Below are 25,089 nucleotides of genomic sequence, written 5' to 3'. Positions count from 1 at the left end.
GATAGAGTTACAAAATACGAGCTAAATGGTGTTGAGATTGCGAAGTCGGATTGCGAAAGGGATCTGAATGTTATGATTAGTAAGAATTTAAAACCAAAAAATCTATGAATAAATGTTCGTAATTAGGCAAATAGGACACTTGGATTTATTAATCGAAGCATTAGTAACAAAACACCTGGTGTGGTTCTTCAGCTATATCTTGCTCTGGTTAGGGGCCCATTTAGATTATGCAGTTCAGTTTTGTTTGCTATTTTATGGAATGAATAAATTCACTAGAACGCGTCCAGCGTAGGATGATGAGGTTAATCCCCCAAATTAGAAACCTGTCACACGAAGAAAGATTGACAAAGCTTAAATTACACTCGCTAGATAGGCGAAGAATTAGGGGGTGACAAGTTAATGAATAGGCAAAAAATTGGATATTAATAAGGTATTAAAAGTATCAACGCAAAATATAATAGGAAACAATGAGTATAAATTGGATAAGTTTAGATTTAGGAAAGACCTGGGTAAATACTGGTTTGGTAACTGGGGTGTTGATTTGTGGAAACAATTACCGCGTTACATAAAAGAAGTAGGATCCCTCGATTGTTTCAAGATTAGGTTAGACATATATATGAAAGGGATTGGGATGATATAAATTGGAGCTGCCTCGTTTGGGCTAATATGCATTTTGCAGTTACATTCATTCTTATGTTCTTAATGGGTAGCTCGCGGGCGTTCAGGTGAGTGAGAACATCCATATTATTGTATGGGTGATATACTCCTCTCTCAGTCCCCATACAACACCCCACCTTCTTACCGCCCCTCCCCTGCACCCTCATTCCCTCCCCCCCTTCCGTGCACCCCTCCTCCCCTCCTCCTATACTGACGCCACGCAGGCAAATTGATTGGAAGAAAATGTTGTGGTGACAGCGGACCGTGAATACTGTTGGCGGCCAGACAGGACGCCGCTTATAATTCCTCTCGGGACGCGCGGGTCAATACCAGGTATTGTTTTGTGTGGGACTCCGGGATCAAACATACGCGGCCACACACCAGCTTCCCACAAGAAAAATACACTGTTTTCTCTAGCAGCGATTCGAAGAGGATTGTCAAGAAATAGTTTCCGCCGTGGCCGTTAGATGGTCTCGTAAAGATTTGTGTAAGTTTTATTTCCGTGAAGACTTGCAATTTCATGACGGAAATATTGTGAGCGTATTGTTGCGAGACGCTGCTGCCCGCTGGCCAGGCCGCCTGTGTGGTTGTCACTCTCACACGAAATGTTGTTCGGAAGATATCACCGGAGGATGGTTGCCCTTCGTGCCAGAATGCTCCTTCAGGCGTTCTTACTGCAGTAGAAGCCGTCAGGAGATAAAGTTAGCCCTAATGTTTAGTTTTATTTATTTATATAAATAAAAATGCAGATTAACTTTATGGTAAAGGGTTTGACAATCCGTAATAATAACACCGCCAACTTATCGAGGCTGCCACCAAAGTTTACGTGTTCAAGGTGAAGAATTGATACTGTTACACTATAACTGCACACGGTTCTCATCAGTGTACCATCTCATTCTCATCAGTGTGTTCATGAGTCTCGGAAGTTCCCAAGTTAAACATCAATCTCAAATTCGTAAACCTCATCCCCCAACTGATGATACATTTCTAACTGGTTTTGGTAACAATGTTTCAATAGCATTATTCATTTACAAAACTAAATAAAAATAATGATCTACTCTCACCATTAGAATTATACATTATTATAATGTTTTAATATACAATATTTATAATTACATTATTCATTTATATATAAAAATAAATAATTACATCCTACATGAGTTTACTCTAAATATAAACTATACATTGTTTGATATTTACAGTCTCCGTGGTGTAGTGGTAAGACACTCGCCTGGCGTTCCACGAGCGCTATGTCATGGGTTCGTATCCTGGCCGGGGAGGATTTACTGGGCGCAATTCCTTAACTGTAGCCTCTGTTTAACGCAACAGTAAAATGTGTACTTGGATGAAAAAACGATTCTTCGCGGCAGGGGATCGTATTCCAGGGACCTGCCCGAAACGCTACGCGTACTAGTGGCTGTACAAGAATGTAACAACTCTTGTATATATCTCAAAAAAAAAAAAAAAAAAAACGGCAAGGGCCATCTGTTACACGATACTAAATAAAACAATTTGTTTAGTAAAGCAGAAAATCAATAAAGATATAATTTGAGGGGAAACTAACCTAAACTAAATACAACATGAACAATTTGAAGTTTACAACTTCAAATTTGACAATTTAAGGTCAGGGGCAACCCTGAATCACACTAAGTTTGAACACACAGCGCATGCCTCACAGATCTGTATCAACAAAATGAACATTGGTTTTCAACAATTCTTCTCTATGGACAATAATTCCTAAAGAAATGTCAAGTACCCTGCAGGAGGTCTCTGGTTTTCCTGCTGACCAGTTGCTCTATTATCTACTGTAGACCTGCTACACCCCAGGTCTACAGTAGATAATAGAGCATCACATCACTCATTCATACATCACTCATTCTTCAGTTAAATTTTCCTACACTGAAGTTGAAATTACTAACCAAGTTTGAGTGCCCAGTTATAAGCGGTAGTCAGAATAAAGTTAAAGTTGATTGTTGAATTGGTTATTGCTATTTAGTGTTCTTTTTTTTTGGTGAATTACTTATTAAAGTGTATGTATGGGTAATAGGGCAGGCAGGACACTGCTATGAGTTCGAGGATGGACTATTTATTCTTCAAAATTCATCAATAAACTCAAACATTTATCTTGAAAGCCCATTAACAACCTTCGATCTTACATTAATTTTACTTTTATTGTTCCCCTTAGTTATTTGGTGATCTGAAGCCCACGAAGCTGCTACCCCAGCTTCGTCTGAGCTGGGGGTAGCATCCATCACTGAGGCACTCAACATCTTTTTATAGTTAATGCCAAAAGATAAATTTATTTTAGCGTTTTCTAACGTGATTATTCAAACCAGACATACCTCTTCTCCTATTTGTTTTAAAATGAGAAATGCACTATTGTCCCTCTCTGACATGACATGACAGAGTTAATAAAATAGAGTGCACATTACATGGAAAATTAGGGAAAGCAATTGCATTGGTCGGAATTAGAATATTCTCACCTTCATTGTCAAGCAGTCACTTAAATTATCCAGGTCGGCAGCTGTGGCCTTCTCCCAGATTAGACATATTCCAGGAAGGCTTCTGTTTTCCTTGGCAGCAACAATTTGTGAGTTACAATGAAGGTGGCTGTAACAGGAAGACGTCTGGATAGGTCACTGACATATATCCACATATATCCACATATAGTCCACATATATCCACATATAGTCCACATATATCCACATATAGTCCACATATATATGCACATATAGTCCTCATATATCCACATATAGTCCACATATATACACATATAGTGCACATATATCCACATATAGTCCACATATATCCACATATAGTCCACATATATCCACATATAGTCCACATATATCCACATATAGTCCACATATATCCACATATAGTCCACATATATACACATATAGTCCACATATATCCACATATAGTCCACATATATCCACATATAGTCCACATATATCCACATATAGTCCACATATATCCACATATAGTCCACATATATCCACATATAGTCCACATATATCCACATATAGTCCACATATATCTACATATTGTCAAATATCCACAGATGGGGCCAGTTAGATCATCATCTTTTGTTATTAACGCATTTGGGTACATGTGCACTTGTGCAGCTACCCGAGACTATGTGAAGGGGGAGTACAGCGTGTGACAAAAGCTACATGATGCTAAGAGTCCCATCACACAGGATGTGTAATCAAACAGTACTGAGATAAAACTCTAAGGTCGCGGCTGCCATGATTTCGATTATTTGATTATTATTATTAAAAATTTTATTTACAAAATATACAATTTTGTCTAATCGGAGTAATTCAATTAAGCGTTATTACAGTGAGGATTCTGCTCGCATTCACTGTCACACAAGGCAGAGGATCATACACAAGATAATTTATAAACATATCATATTAAAGCACATATATAGTTCATGAGGCACGATCTACCGCATCAGAAATTGTACTTATTTAAATTTAAGAATCTGGAATGGACCCTCACATGGCAGGAAGGGGGGGGGGGGATTCACAAGAGATGCAGCTTAAAGAAAATCCTTCTTTAATATGGAGAAGCAAATTTAGGGTAAATGGTTAGGATGTCTTCCAATACTAGATTCAATCAACTAGTTACATAAGAAAAAATAAGATCTGTGGGTAAATAATTACATAGTTGATTGCACATTGTTGATTGGCCAGGGGATCTAAAAAAAAATTTCGCTGTCATATTCAGTAATGTAGGGTTCAAGTAAATTTCTTAACAGTTAGTCACAGAGTTTATAAGCTGAATTTTCTGGTAGTGGCTCAGCCTCTCTAGCTTGCCAAGTGTGCCCATGCCCAGGGCGAATTACTGCAATGACTACATCACATTGTCTGGTTCGATCACTGTGCATAGCTTTTAATATTGCAGCTTTCAGGTCTTTTGGTCATTTCTTAGTTCTTCTAAATATGAAATAATGAATTTTATTTGAACGTTTTTAGTAATTGTATTATATGGTTCAAAATAATTGTCTGTATTTTCTTTCCTACAATCCACATTGACCAATCAATCTACAAAGTAATATGTTCCAACGTCAATATAGAACGGGATATTGAATCACACAATATCACACACAAATTTTATACAAGAGTTATAAATTTTTATACGAGAAAATCACAAAATTTATACGAGTTATTATCATTGGCAAAAATCACATTCCATGTAATATTACAAGTTATATCAGACATTAATTGAGATGGATTATTTAAAGACTGCAGAGAACTTTAAGAGTGACTGAATATCACTCCCCTCCCATTAAGGTTAAGGTACTCAGTGACTAGATAATACCCAAAAGCTCAGTTTGTATTGTGCTGCTCAGTCGTTCCATCTCTGCACACAAGACATGACAATTTAATTTGCTTCATACTGCACATGCGCAATTTGAACTATCTATGCCCAATTGCACAGAACTATCAGTAAAGGAATAGAATTCAGCTAGTTTGAGATTTTGTAGATGTTTGTCAATAGCTTCTATTGTCATGGACCTGCACATCTTTTCAAGGGGAATACAATTAATAATTTGTATATGTATTAAGAGACATTAAATTTCATAAGAGTATTAGCACAACAACTGAGCCATACACAGTGAGGAGTTTAGTGTGGAGGATTGAGAGAACACTGTTAGTTAGAGTGGAGACGAAGAGTCACAATGGTGTGGCTGAAGATGTGATGACCAAACAACACGCCAGAAGATGAAGAGACGACGACGTTTCGGTCCGTCCTGGACCATTATCAAGTCCACAGTCGACTTAATAAGGGTCCAGGACGGACCGAAACGTCGTCGTCTCTTCATGTTATGGTGAGTAGTTTGGTCATCATATTTAAAATGATCTTAATTTGATTTGAATAGTTCTGGAGCAAACCATTATTTTTCAAAATTTTGGCACTAAACCGAGTATTAAGTATATAAAGGGTAGTCTTAGTTTCTTTCTCACGGTAACAACTGTGACAGTTGTAGGACAACCCAGGATGATGCCCAGGGCATCATTTTATACGGCATCTAAGCCGTGTAATTGTTTAGGATTTTTTTTTACACGATATCAAGCATTATAATGAACTACAGATTGTTAAAAGGCAACATAAAAGCTACGAGCATACTTTATGTTAATCTCAAACCCTTCGTCCCACAACATTTTTGAGAGCTTTAAGTCGCTAAACAAGTTTTTTTGCGAATGTTCCTAATGAGATTTACATCACTGAGCTCGATTCCAATAGTTTTATAAGATTTACACGTCTTGATGGGCACTCCATTAATATTATAATTATCATGATGGGGAACAAGAACATTTGTTATATCAACAGAGATAATGAGCCCGTATCCAACTATTTTCTTGGAAAATGCATCAAGCAAATTTTACTTCATACAGATTTTGACCATGTCGTAGCTCAGTCGATTAAAGCAGCGTCTGGGATGTTTGGACGCAGGTTCGAACCCTCGTCACGGCCCTTGTTCATTTGTTCATTTGCATCAAGCAAAGCTTGTAGTCTAGGTATACTTTGTATCAAAATACATATATCATCAACATAACATAACAGTTTCCGTAGGTTGTAGATGCAACTCATGACTGCTTGTGCATAAGTATATTAAAGCATAATGGTTTACTTCATCACCTTGAGGTATGTCTAGTTCATATACAGCCGTTTTGCTGCTGTAAATATTACACTAGCATGCCTCTTCCTGTTAGATCGATAGTTCCATATCCAGCTTAGCTTAAGTAGCTAAGTTTACATTACTTAAGTAATGCAAGCTTAGCTTACATTACTAAGCTAATGTAAGCTTAGAGGATTACATTAGGTTACAAATTAATCAAGTTGCTCTAGTTATTATTTCACCATTGTCAACATAATAAACAGACTTAGGTCAATAAAGACTACTTGTGTCCTATCTTGGGAATGCACAACATGTTTTGCAAAACATGTTTGAATTCCACACTTAGGCACAAAACTATGTTACTTGAGATTCAATTTATCTTTGGCCTCAAGTATGACACTATTAAGAACAATAAATATATCTTTCTCATATCTATAAATAATATTACAAAAGCAATAATAATTATAATAACATTAATAATTATATTATCAATAATTAATATAATTATAATATCAATAATTAATTTAATTATAACATCAATAATTATTATAATTATAATATAATTGATAATTATAATAACAATAATTAACAATTTTCAAAGAGCTTACACTTACAAGTTGTGAGTTAAATAGGTCTAAATATTTTTGTATTGTGTTATTATTACTGTTATGAGACAAGGGTCACACAGCAGTAATTCATGTCATTTCGTTGGCAAGATACCTTATGAAAGTCTCATTTGACAGAGGTCAAGCAAGGTCAAAGGTCAAGGTCAGTAAGCTTAAGGTGTTATAAGTTATACCATGTTGTCAAGTGAAAATTCACCCTGTTATCACACTAATTATCCATGGTTCTCCTTCACATCACACTAGTTCCTCTAGTTCATCCTGAGGAACCACTAATCATCCCGTGGTTCTCCTTCACATCACACTAGTTCCTCTAGTTCATCCTGAGGAACCACTAATCATCCCGTGGTTCTCCTTCACATCACACTAGTTCCTCTGGTTCATCCTGAGGAACCACTAACCCTCCCGTGGTTCTCTCTGCCATGACATTAATCTGGGCGCTTGTGTGCTGGTGCAGAACCCTGCGTGGTGCGTGGCGCTCAACCTGCTCACCAAGTACGCCAGCCTGAGCAACTACATGTGGTACCTGTGCGAGGGCTTCTACCTTCACAAGCTCCTCGCCTCCGCCTTCGCCGAGCAGAACAGCCTCATTATCTTCTACCTCATTGGCTGGGGTAAGTATGCTTGTGGTCCCTGATTGGTTGGGGAATATGTGCTCTTAACCTCTCATTGGTTGGGGGTATCTGAAGGAACCTAGTGACAAATTAGTCCTAGAGATCTTAGATACAATTTCAGCACAAAAAAGGTAAGGAGGTATATTAATAAGTAATTGAAGCTTTGACCTGGAGAGCGTGCAGAGAACCTTTACTGCTAGAACCCACTCAGTAAAACATCTAAACTATTGGGACCGACTAAAAGGCCTATATCTGTATTCTCTTGGGCGCAGGCGGGAGAGATACATAATAATCTATACGTGGAAAATATTAGAGGGGCTGGTCCCAAACCTGCACACAGAAATAACATCACATGAGACCAGAAGACATGGCAGGATGTGCAGAATACCCCCGTTGAAAAGCCTAGGTTCAACAGGTACTCTGAGAGAGAACTCTATCAACATCAGAGGCCCGAGACTGTTCAACACGCTTCCACTACACATAAGGGGCATAACTGGCCGACCCCTCACAGTGTTCAAGAGAGAACTGGATAAGCACCTCCAAAGGATACCTGATCAACCAGGCTGTGATTCATACGTCAGGCTGCGAGAAGCCGCGTCAAACAGCCTGGTTGACCAGTCCAGCAACGAGGAGGCCTGGTCGACGACCGGGCCGCGGGGACGCTAAGCCCCGGAACAACTCCAAGGTAAGCTAGCTCCATACACCACCAGCCCCCTAAGCCCTCAAGTGTGTGTGTGTCTGTATTCACTTATTTGTATTCATCTAGTTGTGCTTGCAGGGGGTTGAGCTTTGGCTTTTTGGTCCCGCCTCCCAACTGTCAATCAACTGGTGTACAGATTCCTGAACCTTCTGGGCTGTATCAAATCTACATTTGAAACTGTGTATGGAGTCTGCCTCCACCTCATCACTGCCTAATGCATTCGATTTGTTAACTACTCTGACACTGAAAAAATATTTCAAATGTTCCTGTGGCTCATTTGGGTACTAGGTTTCCACCTGTGTCCCTTTATTCGTGTTCCAACCGTGCTAAAGAGTTCATCTTTGACTGTCCCTGTCAATTTTTCTGGGAATTTTGTAGGTGGTTATCATATCTCCCCCTTACTTTTCTGTCTTCCAGGGACGTGAGTTTCAGCCCCTTTAGCCTTTCCTCATAACTCATACCAGTCAGTTCCGGGGCGAGTCACGTGGCTTACTACTGTATCTTCTCTAACTTTGTCTTGTGTTTAACTTAGTATGGACTCCAAGCTGTAGCTGCATATTCCAGAATTGGTATGACATAAATGGTATACAGGGTATGTTATATAATGGTATATAATCCTGAATGATTCCTTACATAAGTTTCTAAAGGCAGCTTTTATATGGGCCAGTCTAGCATATGCCTCTGATGATATCCTCTGGCCGTTACTCTTGCAGAATTTCACCTCCCAGATGGATACTAACGTTGTGACATGAACTAACAAAGTTAACAAAGAGGGATTGATAAAACCTTCAACTTGAAAAAGAAAAGGGGCACAGACTGAAGCTATGACAACAAAAGGACCAAGAAAAATGTTCGAAAGTTCTCTTTTGGGAACAGAGTTGGGGATGGTTGGCACAGGTTATTGACAAGGCGGAGGATTCCTATACCATCAGCTGTTTCAGTGTAATATGGCATAGATTATAGAGAAGCCGGGGCACCATGGGTATTGTTCTCATAATGTAACTACATTAAGGAAATCACACACACACACACACACACACACACACACACACCAACCTGCCCCCACCCAACCCTCCCTCACCCCCACCCCATTCTTACCCTGTCATCCCTTCCCAATTCCCATCATGTCCCCCCTCCCACCTTTCCCCCCCTGTCCCCCTCCCTCTTCATCCCATACCCTCCCTATCCCTCCTCCTCCCTCACCCCGTATCCTCCATGTCCCCCCTATCTCCTTAACCCACACCCTACCTGTCCCCCCTTCCATGAAACCCCCACCCCTCACCCCAAACTCCCCTGAAACCCTGCAAACCACCTCACAGATCATCTCACCCACTGAAAAGCTTCCCACACCAGCAGAATGCTTGCCAAGAAAGGGACAAGAAAATGAACTGAAGAAAGTGAGCTTCAAGGCAATGTTCACTAACATAGATGGAATTACTAATAAAACAAGTGAACTCGGAGAATGGGCACTAGAAGAAAACCCAGACATAATAGCACTCACAGAAACAAAGCTAACAAACACCATAACAAATGCAGTGTTTCCACCGGGCTACTATGTAGTGAGGAAAGAGAGAGAAGGGAGAGGAGGAGGTGGTGTAGCTTTGCTACTAAGAGAAGGTTGGAGTTTCGAAGAGATGGTAATTCAGAACTGTGAAGGTTTCAGTGACTACATATCAGGCACCATAGCAACTGGAGGACAGAAAATTATAGTAGTAGTCATATATAACCCCCCACCGAATGACAGAAGACCCAGACAGGAATATGATAGAAACAACTTGGCCACCATCAATATAATAGAGAGAGCAGCTTCTGTGGCTAGCAGGAACGGATCCAGGCTACTAATCATGGGAGACTTCAACCATGGAAAGATAGATTGGGGGAACAGAGACCCACATGGAGGCCCAGACACATGGAGAGCTAAGCTGCTGGATGTGGCAACAAGAAACTTTCTAAGTCAACACGTCAAGAGACCGACAAAAACGAGAGGAGGGGATGAACCAGCCTTGCTTGATCTGATATTTACCCTAAATGAGTCGGATATAAGGGAAGTTAAGTTGGAAGCCCCCTTGGGAATGAGTGATCATAGTGTATTGAGCTTTGAGTACCTGGTTGAGCTAGGAATTATCACCCCCAAAAAAGAACTGGGAAACAAAGGGCTGGCGTACCGAAAGGGAAACTATGAGGAGATGAATAAATTCCTATGGGATATAGGAATCTATATCCTTACGATTTAGGAGGCCTGGTCGACGACCGGGCCGCGGGGACGCGAAGCCCCGGAAGCACCTCAAGGTAACCTCAAGGTATACATTAGGACACAGAACTCGGAACCAAGTCCGTACAAGACATGATGGACTATGTCACCCAAAAATGTCAGGAGGCTGTAAGCAGGTTTGTCCCAGCCCAACAGGAAAAAACAGAGAAGCAAAGGAAGAATCCGTGGTTTAATAGGGAATGTATGAAAGCAAAGGAGCTGAACAAATGGGCATGGAGGAACTTCCGTAATAACAGAACACCAGAAAGTAGAGAGAGATACCAGAGAACCAGGAACGAGTATGTTAGTGTGAGAAGAGCAGCTGAGAAAGGGTATGAAAATGATATAGCTGATAAAGCCAAGACCGAACCAAAGCTACTACACAGTCACATCAGGAGGAAGACAATAGCGAAGGAACAGGTGATGAAACTTAGGGTGGGCGTGGACAGGTACACAGAGAATGACAAAGAGGTGTGTGAAGAACTCAACAAAAGGTTCCAGGAGGTCTTTACAATAGAACAGGGAGAAGTCACGGCGCTAGGAGAGGTGGCAGCAAACCAGGTGACCTTGGAAAGGTTCGAAATTACAGGAGATGAGGTCAAGAAGCGCCTATTGGAGCTGGATGTGAGAAAAGCTGTTGGGCCGGATGGAACCTCACCATGGGTATTGAAAGAGTGTACAGGAGCACTTTGCTTGCCACTCTCCATAGTGTATAGTAGGTCACTGGAAACGGGAGACCTACCAGAAGTAGGGAAGACTGCTAATGTAGTACCAATATTTAAAAAGGGTGACAGACAAGAGGCACTGAACTACAGGCCAGTGTCCTTAACTTGTATACCATGCAAGGTGATGGAGAAGATTGTGAGAAAAAACCTAGTAACACATCTGGAGAGAAGAGACTTCGTGACAACCCATCAACATGGGTTCAGGGAGGGTAAATCTTGCCTTACAGGCTTGATAGAATTCTATGATCAGGTGACAAAGATTAAGCAAGAAAGAGAAGGATGGGCGGACTGCATTTTTTTGTACTGTCGGAAAGCCTTTGACACAGTACCCCATAAAAGGTTGATGCATAAGCTGGAGAAACAGGCAGGAGTAACTGGTAGGGCGCTCCAGTGGATAAGAGAGTACCTAAGCAATAGGAAGCAGAGAGTTATAGTGAGGGGTGAGACCTCAGAATGGCGTGAAGTCACCAGTGGAGTCCCACAGGGCTCTGTGCTTGGACCTATCCTGTTTCTGATATACGTAAATGATCTCCCAGAGGGTATAGACTCATTCCTCTCAATGTTTGCTGACGACGCCAAAATTATGAGAAGGATTAGGACAGAGGAGGACAGCTTGAGGCTTCAAGAAAACCTGGACAAGCTGCAGGAATGGTCGAACAAATGGATGTTAGAGTTTAACCCAAGCAAATGTAATGTAATTAAGATAGGAGTAGGAAGCAGGAGACCAGATACAAGGTATCACTTGGGAGATGAAATACTTCAAGAGTCAGAGAGAGAGAAAGACCTGGGGGTTGATATCACGCCAGACCTGTCCCCTGAAGCTCATATCAAGAGGATAACATCAGCAGCATATGCCAGGTTGGGTAACATAAGAACGGCCTTCAGAAACTTGTGTAAGGAATCTTTCAGAACATTATATACCATATATGTCAGACCAATCCTGGAGTTCGCGGCTCCAGCATGGAGTCCATATCTAGTCAAGCATAAGACTAAACTGGAAAAGGTTCAAAGGTTTGACACCAGACTAGTACCCGAGCTGAGAGGTATGAGCTATGAGGAGAGACTACGGGAATTGAACCTCACTTCGTTGAAGACAGAAGAGTTAGGGGGGACATGATCACCACATTCAAGATTCTCAAGGGAATCGACAGGGTTGATAAAGACAGGCTATTTAACACAAGGGGCACACGCACTAAGGGACACAGGGGGGAAACTGAGTGCCCAAATGAGCCACAGAGATATTAGAAAGAACTTTTTTAGTGTCAGAGTGGTTGACAAATGGAATGCATTAGGAAGCAATGTGGTGGAGGCTGACTCCATACACAGTTTCAAGTGTAGATATGATAGAGCCCAATAGGCTCAGGAACGTGTACACCTGTTGATTGACGGTTGAGAGGCGGGACCAAAGAGCCAGAGCTCAACCCCCGCAAGCACAACTAGGTGAGTACAACTAGGTGAGTACACACACACACACACACACACACACACACACACACACACACACACACACACACACACACACACACACACACACACACACATACACACCCACACACACACACACACAGAATCCATGGTATAATAGGGCATGTATGGAAGCAAAGGTACTGAACAAAAGGACGTGGAGGAACTTCCGGAATAACAGAACACCAGAAAGCAGAGAGAGATACCAGAGAACCAGGAATGAGTACGTCAGGGTGAGAAGAGAAGCAGAGAAAAGTTATGAAAATGATATAGTAAACAAAGCCAAGACCGAACCAAAGCTACTTCACAGTCACATCAGAAGGAAAACAACAGTGAAAGAACAGGTAGTGAAACTTAGAACAGGCAAGGACAGGTATACAGAGAATGACAAAGAGGTGTGTGATGAACTCAACAAGAGGTTCCAAGAGAACTTCACAACAGAACAAGGTGAGGTCACTGTGCTAGGAGAAAGGGAAGTAAAGAGTTTGAAATTACGAGAGAGGAGGTCAAGAGACACCTGCTGGACCTAGATGTTAGAAAGGTTGTTGGTCCAGACGGGATCTCGCCATGGGTACTGAAAGAGTGTGCAGAGGCACTTTGCTTGCCACTCTCCATAGTGTATAGTAGATCACTGGAGACGGGAGACCTACCAGAAATATGGAAGACGGCGAATGTGGTCCCAATATACCAAAAGGGCGACAGGCAAGAGGCACTGAACTACAGGCCAGTGTCCTTAACTTGTATACCATGCAAGATGATGGAGAAGATCGTGAGAAAAAACCTGGTAGCACATCTGGAGAGAAGGGACTTCGTGACAAATCGTCAACACGGGTTCAGGGAGGGTAAATCTTGCCTGACTGGCTTAATAGAATTCTATGACCAGGTAACACAGATTAAGCAAGAAAGAGAGGGCTGGGCGGACTGCATTTTCTTGGATTGTCGGAAAGCCTTTGACACAGTACCGCATAAGAGGCTGGTACATAAGCTGGAGAGACAGGCAGGTGTAGCTGGTAAGGTGCTCCAGTGGATACGGGAGTACCTAAGCAATAGGAAGCAGAGAGTTACGGTGAGGGGTGAGACCTCCGATTGGCGTGAAGTCACCAGTGGAGTCCCACAGGGCTCTGTACTCGGTCCTATCTTGTTTCTGATATATGTAAATGATCTCCCGTAGGGTATAGATTCATTTCTCTCAATGTTTGCGGACGATGCCAAAATTATGAGAAGGATTAAGACAGAAGAGGACTGTTTGAGGCTTCAAGAAGACCTGGACAACCTGCAGGAATGGTCAAACAAGTGTTTGTTAGAGTTTAACCCAACTAAATGTAATATAATGAAGATAGTTGCAGGGAGCAGGAGGCCAAATACAAGGTATTATCTGGGAGAGGAAATTCTTCAGGAGTCAGAGAAAGAAAAAGACTTGGGAGTTGATATCACGCCAGACCTTTCTCCTGCAGCACATATCAAGAGGATAACATCAGTGGCATATGCCAGGATGGCCAACATACGAACGGCATTCAGAAATTTGTGTAAAGAATCATTCAGAACTTTGTATACCACATATGTCAGGCCAATCCTGGAGTATGCAGCCCCAGCATGGAATCCATATCTAGTCATGGATAAGACTAAACTGGAAAAGGTTCAAAGGTTTGCCACCAGACTAGTACCCGAGCTGAGAGGTATGAGCTACGAGGAGAGACTACGGGAATTAAACCTCACTTCGCTGGAAGACAGAAGAGTTCGGGGGGACATGATCACCACATTCAAGATTCTCAAGGGAATTGATAGGGTAGATAAAGACAGGCTATTTAACACAAGGGGCACACGCACAAGGGGACACAGGTGGAAACTGAGTGCCCAAATGAGCCACAGGGATATTAGAAAGAACTTTTTTAGTGTCAGAGTGGTTGACAAATGGAATGCATTAGGAAGTGATGTGGTGGAGGCTGACTCCATACACAGTTTCAAGTGTAGATATGATAGAGCCCAATAGGCTCAGGCATCTGTACACCTGTTGATTGACGGTTGAGAGGCGGGACCAAAGAGCCTGAGCTCTCCCCCGCAAGCACAACTAGGTGAGTACACACACACAAAAAAAAATCTTTCTACTGTTCCTGTGGCTCATTTGGGTACTAAGTTTCCACCTATGTCACCTTGTTCGTGTTCCACCCGTGCTAAAGAGGTTTGTCTTTGTCCACCCTGTCAATTTCCCTTGGAGTTTTGTACGGGGTTATCATATCTGCCCCTTACATTTCTGTCTTCCAGGGACGAGAGTTTCAACTCCTTTAGCCTTACCTCGTAACTCATACCTCTCAGCGGATAGGTACTTTCAGGTACCTCATACCTTGGGTTGCTTCCTACACCACATGGGAAGACGCTTGGAGACTCACTGCCTATTTTGTGTTAGCAGGTCGGGTAAGGTAATTGGAACCCGTGTGGGTAAGGTTGTTACAGCAATGACTAGGTCAGGCAGGGCGTCTAGGCCCAGCAGTATTATGATTGAAGAAGAGGATAGATGATTGGGATATTAGTAGAGAAGAGGGATGTTTAGATAGATTACCTAATCCAGGGGATTAAAAGTGAAATCTTTAATAAGATACAGGACGAGATTCAGAGACAAAAACGTGAGTTTATGGACTATATTCAAGAAGAAATCAAGAAGAGCAGAGTGGCATGGGAAACTGAAATAACTAGGCTTACAACTGAATTTGGCAGGAATAAGGGAAGCATGGCAAGGGAAGGGGGAGTGGTGGGGGATGGAGTAGTGAGTGTGGGAGGGATGGGGGTGATCCAGGGGGGAGAGGCGACCAACATGACCCTTCACTGAGAAGGAGGTCAATCATAATCCATGGATTACTTGAAGCCAAGGCACCATCGAGGTAGGAAAGGATGGGGATTGAAGATATTGAGTTACAGGGGATCTTGAGAGATATCAGAGCCGAGATGGCTGGGAATGGGGTGGGAATCCACCGCAGCATTGGTGCTTATAACTGTAACAAGAAACGACCTGTCCGGGTACAGTTCACTAACGAAGAGGCTGTGGATTACATACTGCAACACAAACACTTACACAGAGGTAGCGAAAGCTATTACAACGTGTATATTCACAGATACATGACAAAAGATGAGCAAATAGCCCACAGGGCGAGCCGACCTCCACGACACATCTCGTCCCATTTGAGCGTAGTTACCCACCCCAGTGCTAACGCACCCCGTGCCCCATCCCATGCTACTGAGCTCACACCTGCTTCCCAGGTTACATTCTCCTCAAATCAGCCCTCCCTGCCCCTGTTTATCTCCCCAGCACCCTCCTGACCCATCTGACCCCATTGCATTCAAATCCATCTGCTTCATCCCACATCCCAGGTCCTATTGTTAGAAGAGCAATGGACGAAAGACTATTAGAAGTAGAGGTGACAGCAGAGGAGGTAATGAAACAGTTGACAACACTGGATGCAGTTAAAGCAGTTTGACCAGACAAAGTATCACCATGGATACTAAAAGAGTCAGTGCAGGCCCTCAGCGTGCCTCTGGCAATGATCTTTAATAAGTCACTTATGTCAGGAGACTTGCCCAGATGCTGGAAGAAGGCAAATGTCGTACCGGTTTTCAAGAAAGGCGATGGGGAGGAGGCACTTAATTATAGACCTCTATCACTGACAAGCATCCCCTGTAAAATACTGGAAAGAATAATTAGGCTACGACTAGTTGCTCACCTGGAGAACGGTAGATTTGTGAACAAACATCAACTTGGGTTCTGGAAAAGGAAATCATGCCTAACAAACCTTTTGGAAATCTATGATAAAATAACGAGGATAAGACAGGATAGAGATGGTTGGGCAGACTGCATATTTCTGGACTGCCAAAAAGCCTTTGATACAGTACCGCACATGAGACTGATGTTCAAACTCGAGAGGCAGGCGGGGGTGGAAGGAAAGACCCTAGCATGGATAAGCAACTATCTAACAGGAAGGAGCCAAAGAGTTACGGAAAGGGGTGCGCAGTTTGACTGGCGAACAGTAACGAGTGGAGTACCTCAAGGATTGGTGCTGGGAACAATTTCTAATATATGTTAACGACGTTTATATATTTATATTTATATGTATATATGTTTGGGATGGGAGCCGGTCGGCCGAGCGGACAGCACACTGGACTTGTGATCCTGTGGTCCCGGGTTCGATCCCGGGCGCCGGCGAGAAACAATGGGCAGAGTTTCTTTCACCCTATGCCCCAGTTACCTAGCAGTAAAATAGGTACCTGTGTGTTAGTCAGCTGTCACAGCCTGCTTCCTGGGGGTGGAGGCCTGGTGGAGGACCGGGCCGCGGGGACACTAAATCCTCGAAATTATCTCAAGATAACCTCAAGATACCGACATGTTTACAGGAGTAGAGTCCTACATGTCGATGTTCGCGGATGCAAAGTTGATGAGAAGAGTTGTGACAGATGAGGATTGCAGGATCCTCGAAAAGGACCTGAACAGGTTGCAGAGATGGTCAGAGAAATGGCTACTGGAGTTCAACACGAGCAATTGTAAAGTAATGGAAATGGGACTAGGTGATATGAGACCAAAGGGACAGTACACAATGAAGGGGAACTGCCTAACTGTGACGACGCGAGAAAGAGACCCGGGTGTGGACGTAACGCCTAATCTATCTCCTGAAGCACATGTAAATAGGATAACGACAGCTCTGTACACTACACTGGCAAAAGTTAGAACATCATTCAGAAACCTAAGTAAGGAGGCATTTAGGGCACTTAACACTGCCTACGTGAGCCCAGTCTTAGAGTATACCACCTCATCATGGAGTCCCCATCTGAAGAAGCATATAAAGAAACTGGAAAAGGTTCAGAGGTTTGCAACGAGAGTCGTCCCAGAGTTAAGAGGGATGGGGTATGAGGAGCGCCTGAAGTAACTGTGCCTTACGACATAGAAAAAGGAAAGGAGAAGGGGGACTTGATAGGAACGTATAAAATACTCAGGGGGATTGACAGAGTGGACATAGACGAAATGTTCACACGGAATAGTTATAGAACGAGGGGACATGGATGGAAGCTGAAAACTCAGATGAGTCAAAGAGATGTTAGGAAGTTTTCTTTTAACGTGAGAGTAGTGGAAAAATGGAATGCACTTAAAGAACAGGTTATGTAAGCAAATACTATTCATAATTTTAAAACTAGGTATGATAGGGAAATAGGACCGGAGTCATTGCTGTAAACAACCGATGCTCGAAAGGCGGGATCCAAGAGTCAATGCTCGATACTGCAGACACAAATATGTGAGTACAAATAGGTGAGTACACACACACACACACACACACAAACACACACACACCCTACCAGGGAGCCTGGTAGCCTGGTGGATAGCACGCACGCCTCGTAATTCTGTGGCGCGGGTTCGATTCCCGCACGAGGCAGAAACAAATGGGCAAAGTTTCTTTCACCCTGAATGTCCCTGTTACCTAGCAGTAAATAGGTACCTTGGAGTTAGGCAGCTGTCACGGGCTGCTTCCTGGGGTGTGTGTGTGTGGTGTGGAGAGAGAGAAGAGAGAGAGAGAGAAAAAAAAATTGTTAGTAAACAGTTGATTGACAGTTGAGAGGCGGGCCGAAAGAGCAAAGCTCAATCCCTGCATGCACAACTAGGTGAATACACACACACACACACATACACCCGGGGTCAGCCGGGCGAGAGGCCAGCACGCTGGACATGTGATCCTGTGGTCCCGGGATCGATCCCAGGCGCCGGCGAGAAACATTGGGAAGAGTTTCTTTCACCCCTGCCCCTGTTACCTAGCAGTAAATAGGTACCTGGGAGTTAGTTAGCTGTCACGGGCTGCTTCCTGGTGTGTGTGTGTGTGTGTGTGTGTATGTGTGGTGTGGAAGAAAATAGTAGTAGTAGTACTAGTTAGAAACAGTGATTGACACTTTAGAGGCGGGCCGAAAGAGCAGAGCTCAACCCCCGCAAGCACAACTTGATAAATTCAACTAGGTGAATACACACACACACGTGGGAGGGGAGGGGGGAGGGGCACCTGGGGGGCGGTGGCTTAGGGTACAGCACGCTTTATACGTAGTAATATGGACCGGGGTTCGATACCCGGGGCTGGCAGAAACAAATGACCAAAGTTTCTTTCACCCTGATGCCCCAGTTACCTAGCAGTAAATAGGTTCCTGGGAGTTAAATAGCTGTTACGGGCTGCTTCTTGGGTGTGTGAGTGGGTGTAGGGAAAAAATAGTTAGTAGTTATTAACAGTTGATTGACAGTTGAGAGGCGCACCGAAAGAGCAGAGCTCAGCCCCTACAAGCACAATTAGGTGAATACAACTAGGTGAATACACACACTCTCCCGCATCACCCCCCCCCCCCTACACACACTCGTGTGTGTACTCACTAGGAAAGAAAAACGAATGTTGACATCACAGTGCCACCAGCGAACAGCCCAGCGAGGAGTGGACCAGCGAGGATATAAAAAAAACGAAAATCAGGCTCTCAGACTCTGGTCCAGGTAACAGGGGATGCAGCAATGGCAGGGACCCCTACAATGGGTGCCACCTTTGCTGAAATACTGAAGAGCCCAGATGCCGTGTCCACAGTCAAGGAAGTTCTACTGAAAGCAGTAACATCACAGGAGACAACTAGAGGCACAAGCCAGCTAAGTGAAAGGAAAAGAGCTGTAGTGGTGATATTTGTTAAGGAACAAGAAGGGACCACAAGGGAAGAATGGAGGACCAAGGACAAAGCTGCAGTGTCAGGGATACTAAAGGAGATAGGAATGGAAGGGGCTGAACGAGACACAGAACAATCTTTTCCAGATTGGCCAGCATAACAAAGACAAAAAGCGATTGATCAAGATAGTATTCAGGAATGAAGGCATCAAAGAGCACATCCTAATTAAGAAGAGAAAACTGAAAAATGTAAGGAATTACAGAGAGGTGACGACCAGGAACGAGATAATAAGGGCAGCAGGTGCAAGAAAAAGGCACAATTAGAGGGAAGTTAGTCAGGGATCAGCCTCCATCCCAGCATTCCTAGAGGGGAGTGAGGAACCCCAATCCAACAATTCAGTAGCCCCAGAAGGGACTGCAATATCCCAGCCCACTACCCCATACGCCCCCCACCCCACCCCAGCAAAAATCCCTCCATGCCCCTCAACAATGCCCACCATATAACCCAAATCCTCCCTCATCCTTTACCCCGAGTATCCCTTGCCTTCCCATCCCATGGTCTTCTTCCTGCCCCAAGCAGGCCCAGGCAAGTCCTAGGTCCTCCATCGCCCACCCTGCCTCTCCCCAAACCCCTGTCAACTACACCAAAGGAGGGCGTGCACTCACCCCAAGCAATTCCTGCCCAGCAACCCCAAGCACTCCTTGTGCCCCCACTCTCAGGATTTTTTCCTGTCTCAAGCAAGTCTGGACAAGACCTAAACCTTCCATCCCCCTCCCCACCTCCCCCCAGGACCCCTGGCAACTTCCCTACAGGAGGAAGAGCCTACCCAAGTAGCAATGCCTATGGATCAACTTCCTACACTTGAAGAGAGGGAAGGTGGAAATGGATATAGGAAAGTGAGCTTCAATGTAATGTACTCAAACAACGATGGGATTACCAATAAAGCAAGTGAATTGGAGGAAAGGGTGCAGGAAGAAAACCCAGATGTAATAGGACTCACGGAAACAAAATTGTCAGGAGTCATAACAAATGCCGTGTTTCCAAAGGACTACTATATAGTAAGGAAAGAAACGGAAGGGAGAGGAGGTGGAGGAGGCGCCCTGCTGATAAGGAAGGACTGGAGCTCTGATGAGAGGGAAAATCAAGGCTGTGACGGATTCAGAGATTACATAACAGGAATTATGACAATTGGTGGACCTAAGATAATAGTGGCCGTCCTTTACAACCCTCCCCTAAATGACAGAACACCCAGACAGGAGTTTGATAGGAACAACATGGCAACCAATAATATAATAGAGAGAGCAGCTTCAATTCCCTGCAGGAATGGCTGCAGACTCTTAATCATGGAAGATTTCAACCATGGAAAGATAGACTGGGAGAATGGGAACCCACATGGAGTTGCAGATACACTGATAGCTAAACTCTTGGAAGTGGCAACAAGGAAGTTTCTGAGCCAACAAGTCAGAAAACCCACATGAATGAGAGGCAATGACGAACCAACTAGACTCAACCTGATATTCGCCTTGAAAGTCAGAAATAAGAGAAGTCAAATTTGAAGCCCCCATAGGAATAAGTGACCAGTGTATTGACATTTGAGTATCTGGGGGCTAGGGATAACCTATCCAAGGATGGGATCGGAAAGAAAAAGACTGAATTACCGAAGAGGAAAATATGATGAGAGGAGGAACTTCCTAATGGGAATACCATGAGAGACCGAACACAGAGAGAAGAATGTACAGGATATGATGGACTATGTCAGCCAGAAATGGCAGGAAGCTGCAGATAGATTTATCCCGGTCCAAAAGGAGAAAAGCGAAAAGCAACAGAAGAATCCATGGTTCAACCATGAATGTAAGGTAGCGAAGCAAGTGAGTAAAAGAACATGGAGAAAATACAAGAATAACAGAACACCACCAAGCAGGTAGAGATCTTGAGGTTATCTTGAGATAATTTCGGTGCTTTAGTGCCCCCGCGGCCCGGTCCTCGATCAGGCCTCCACCCCCAGAAAGCAGCCCGTGACAGCTGACTAACACCCAGGTACCTATTTTACTGCTAGGTAACAGGGGCATAGGGTGAAAGAAACTCTGCCCATTGTTTCTCGCCGGCGTCCGGGATTGAATCCGGAACCACAGGATCACAAGTCCAGTGTGTTGTCCGCTCGGCCGACCGGCTCCCCCAAGGAAAAGATACCAAAGGGCAAGAAATGAGTACCTCAGAGTGAGGAGAGGAGCAGAGAGACAGTATGAAAATGACATTGCGAGTAAAGCTAAGACCCAACCAAAACTGCTCCACAGTTACATCAGGATGAAAACAGCGGTAAAGGAACAAGTGATGAAACTGAGAAAAGGGGGAGAACAGATACACAGAGAATGACAAGGAGGTGTCTGAAGAACCCAACAAGAGATTCCAGAAGGTCTTCACAATAGAACAAGGAGAGGTCCGTGCACTAAATGAGGAGGAGGCAAACCAAGCAACCTTTGGAGGAATTTGACTTCACCAGTGATAAGGTCAAAAGGAATCTGTTGGAGTTGAATATGACAAAGGTTGTTGGGCCTGACAGAATCGCTCCATAGATACTAAAAGAAGGTGCAGAAGCCCTAAGTGTGCCAGTCTCTATGGTGTATAACAGGTCACTGGAAACAGGAGACCTACCGGAAAGCTGGAAGACAGCTAATGCATTCCAAATATACAAAAAAAGGCGACAGGCAAGAGACACTTAACCACAGGCTAGTTTCCCTTACTTTTATACCATGCAAGGTGATGAAGAAGATAGTGAGGAAAAGGCTCGTGGAACACCTGGAGAGAAATAACTTTGAAACACACCATCTGCATGGATTCAGAGATGGTAAAACATGCCTCACAGGTTTAATAGAATCTATGACAAAACAACAAGAAAGCCAAGAAAGCCAAGAAAGTTAGCCAAGAAAGAGAAGGGTGGGCCAACTGCTTTTTCCTGGAATGTCTGAAAGCCTTTGACACAGTATCCCATAGAAGTGTTACAAAAGTTGGAGCAGCTGGCAGGAGTAAAAGTTAGGTGCTCCAGTGGATAAGGGAGTATCTAAGCAACACAAAACAGCGAGTAACTGTGGGATGGGGGAGACATCAGAGAGGCGAGATGTCACCAGAAGAGTTCCACAGGGCTCAGTACTTGGACCCATCCTGTTTCTAATATATGTAAACGATCTTCCAGAGGGTATAGACTCATTCCTCTCAATGTTTGCTGATGATGCAAAAATTACAAAGAATTTGCAAAGAATCAAGACAGATGAAGATAAACAGAGACTACAAGTCGACCTGGACAAACTGGAGGAATGGTCTAGAAAATGGTTACTAAAGGTCAACTCTGGAAAGTGTAAAATAATGAAATTAGGCGAAGGAAGCAGAAGGCTGAAAACAATGTACCATCTGGGAGGTGAAATCCTGAAAGAGTCAAATAGAGAAAGATCAGGGAGGTTGATATGACACCGAACCTGTCCCCAAAGGCCCACATCAAAATAATATCTTCAGGGGGCATATGCTAGATTGGCCAACATATGAACGCCTTTAGAAACTTGCATAAGTAATCGTTCTGGACCTTGTATACCACTTATGTCAGACCAATCCTGGAATATGCAGCTCAAGCCTGGAGTCCTTACCTAGTTAAACACAAGACAAAGTTAGAGAATATTCAGAGGAATGCTACCAGACTCGTCCAGAAGCTGAGAGGAATGAGCTACGAGGAAAGGCTAAGGGAGCTGAACCTCACGTCCCTGGAAAACAGAAGAGTAAATGGAGACATGATAACCTACAAAATTCTCGGGGGAATTGATATAGTGGACGCTTTAGAACGCACTCTTTAGAACGGGGTGGAACACGAACTAGGGGACACAGGTGGATACTTAGTATCCAGATGAGCCACAGAGACGTTAGTTATTTTTTTCTGTGTCAGAGTAGTTACCAAGTGGAATGCACTAGGAAGTAATGTGGTGGAGGCTGACTCCATACACAGTTTCAAATATAGGTATGATAGAGCCCAGTAGGCTCAGGAATCTGTACATTGAATCTGTTGATTGACGGTTGAGAGGCAGGACCAAAAAGACAAAGCTCAACCCCCGCAAGCACAACTAGGTGAGTACACATACACACACAGCATAGCATTGAGAAGGTTTTCAGGTTAGGCTGGTAAAGCAAGGACCGAGACCATGTGTTAAAGATAGCGTTTGCAAACGAGAACGCAAAGGAGAGAGCCATTGCAGCAGAAGCAAGGAAGAAGCACAGGGCGAGAGGAGAAAACCAGGAAATCACAGCTCCCAACACAACATCCCCAGAGGTGAGGGGGGGGGGAACCCACAACCAGCAACCCAGTAACACTAGAGGGAAGAGCAACTCCACCACCCTCCTCTGCATAGAAAACCCCCCTACTCCAAACACTCCCTGCCCCCACTCAAATGCTCAGAAAAATCTCCCTCCCCCACACACCATTCACACCCTGCTTCTCCTCCTCTCATCCCACCATGTTATCCTTCCCCCCTTTTCCTTCCTGTCCTACCTCCTCTTTCATCACATACCCTCCCTTTCCCCCCCTTCACTTGACCCCTCACCCCTCACCCCAGTATCCTTTGAGACCCTGTTAACCACCTAACAAATAATCACACCCATGGAACAGCTTCCCCCACCAGCAGAACGCTCACCAGGGAGGCGATATGAGAAGGGACAGAAGAAAGTGAGCCTCAAGGCAATGTACACTAACATACATGGAATTTCAAATAAAGCAAATGAGCTTGGAGAATGGGTACTAGAAGAAAACCCAGACATAAAAGCACTCACAGAAACAAAGCACTCGAAACCATAACAAATAAAGAGTTCCGACACGACTACCGTGTTGTGAGGAAAGTGAGAGAAGGAAGAGGAGGTGGTGGTGTAGCTTTGCTGGTAACAAAAGGCTTAAGGTTTTGAGTAGATGGTTATTCGGGGCTGTGAAGGTTTCAGTGACTACATAACAGGTACCATAGCAACTAAAGGGCAAAAAACTATAGTCGCAGTCATATATAACCCACCACCAAATGACAGAAGATCCAGACAGGTATATGATAGAAACAACATGGCCACCATTAACATAATAGAGAGAGCAGCTTCTGTCACTAGCAGGATGGGATCTGGACTACTAATCATGGGAGGCTTCAACCACTGGAAGATAGATTGGGAGAACAGAGACCCACATGGGGGACTAGATACACAGAGAGCTAAGCTGCTGGACGTGGCAACAAGAAATTTTCAAGTCAAAAGAAGTCAACACACAAAGGGACTAACAAGAGTGAGAGGGGAAGATGAACCAGCCATTCTTGATCTGATATTTACCCTAAATGAGTGAGATATAAGGGAAGTTAAGATGGAAGCACCCTTGGGAATGAGTGATCACAGTGTATTGAACTTCGAGTATCTGGTAGAACTAGGATTGATCTTCCCTCCAAAAGAACTAGGAAACAAAAGGCTGGCATACCGAAGGGGAAATTATGAGGAGATGAGAAGTTTCGTAAGGGATATATCATGGGACACAGACCTCAGAGCTAGGTCTGTACAAGATATGATGGACTATGTCACTCAAAAGTGTCAGGAGGCAGTAAACAAGTTCATTCCGGTTCATCCCAAAAAAGAAAAATCAGAGAAACAAAAGAAAAATCCATGGTATAATAGGGCATGTATGGAAGCAAATGAAATGAAAAAAAGGGCGTGGAGGAACTTCCGAAATAACAGGACATCAGAAAGCAGAGAGAGATACTAGAG

General features: G+C 43.6%; 1 protein-coding gene across 1 annotated transcript in view; it reads left to right on the top strand.

The window, feature by feature from the left end:
• LOC138370539 (calcitonin gene-related peptide type 1 receptor-like) overlaps positions 1-25,089 on the top strand; it is a 210,753-nt gene that overhangs the window by 20,373 nt on the left and 165,291 nt on the right. Inside the window, exon 5 of the mRNA XM_069334924.1 lies at positions 7,370-7,526. Coding sequence (XP_069191025.1) covers positions 7,370-7,526 — 157 coding nt within the window. The remainder of the gene's footprint in view (positions 1-7,369; positions 7,527-25,089) is intronic.

Source organism: Procambarus clarkii, chromosome 32 (assembly GCF_040958095.1).
Source record: "Procambarus clarkii isolate CNS0578487 chromosome 32, FALCON_Pclarkii_2.0, whole genome shotgun sequence".
In the NCBI taxonomy this organism is placed as follows: Eukaryota; Metazoa; Arthropoda; class Malacostraca; order Decapoda; family Cambaridae; genus Procambarus; species Procambarus clarkii.
Note: the sequence above shows the minus strand (reverse complement) of the source record. Positions and strands in the feature narration are given on the sequence as shown.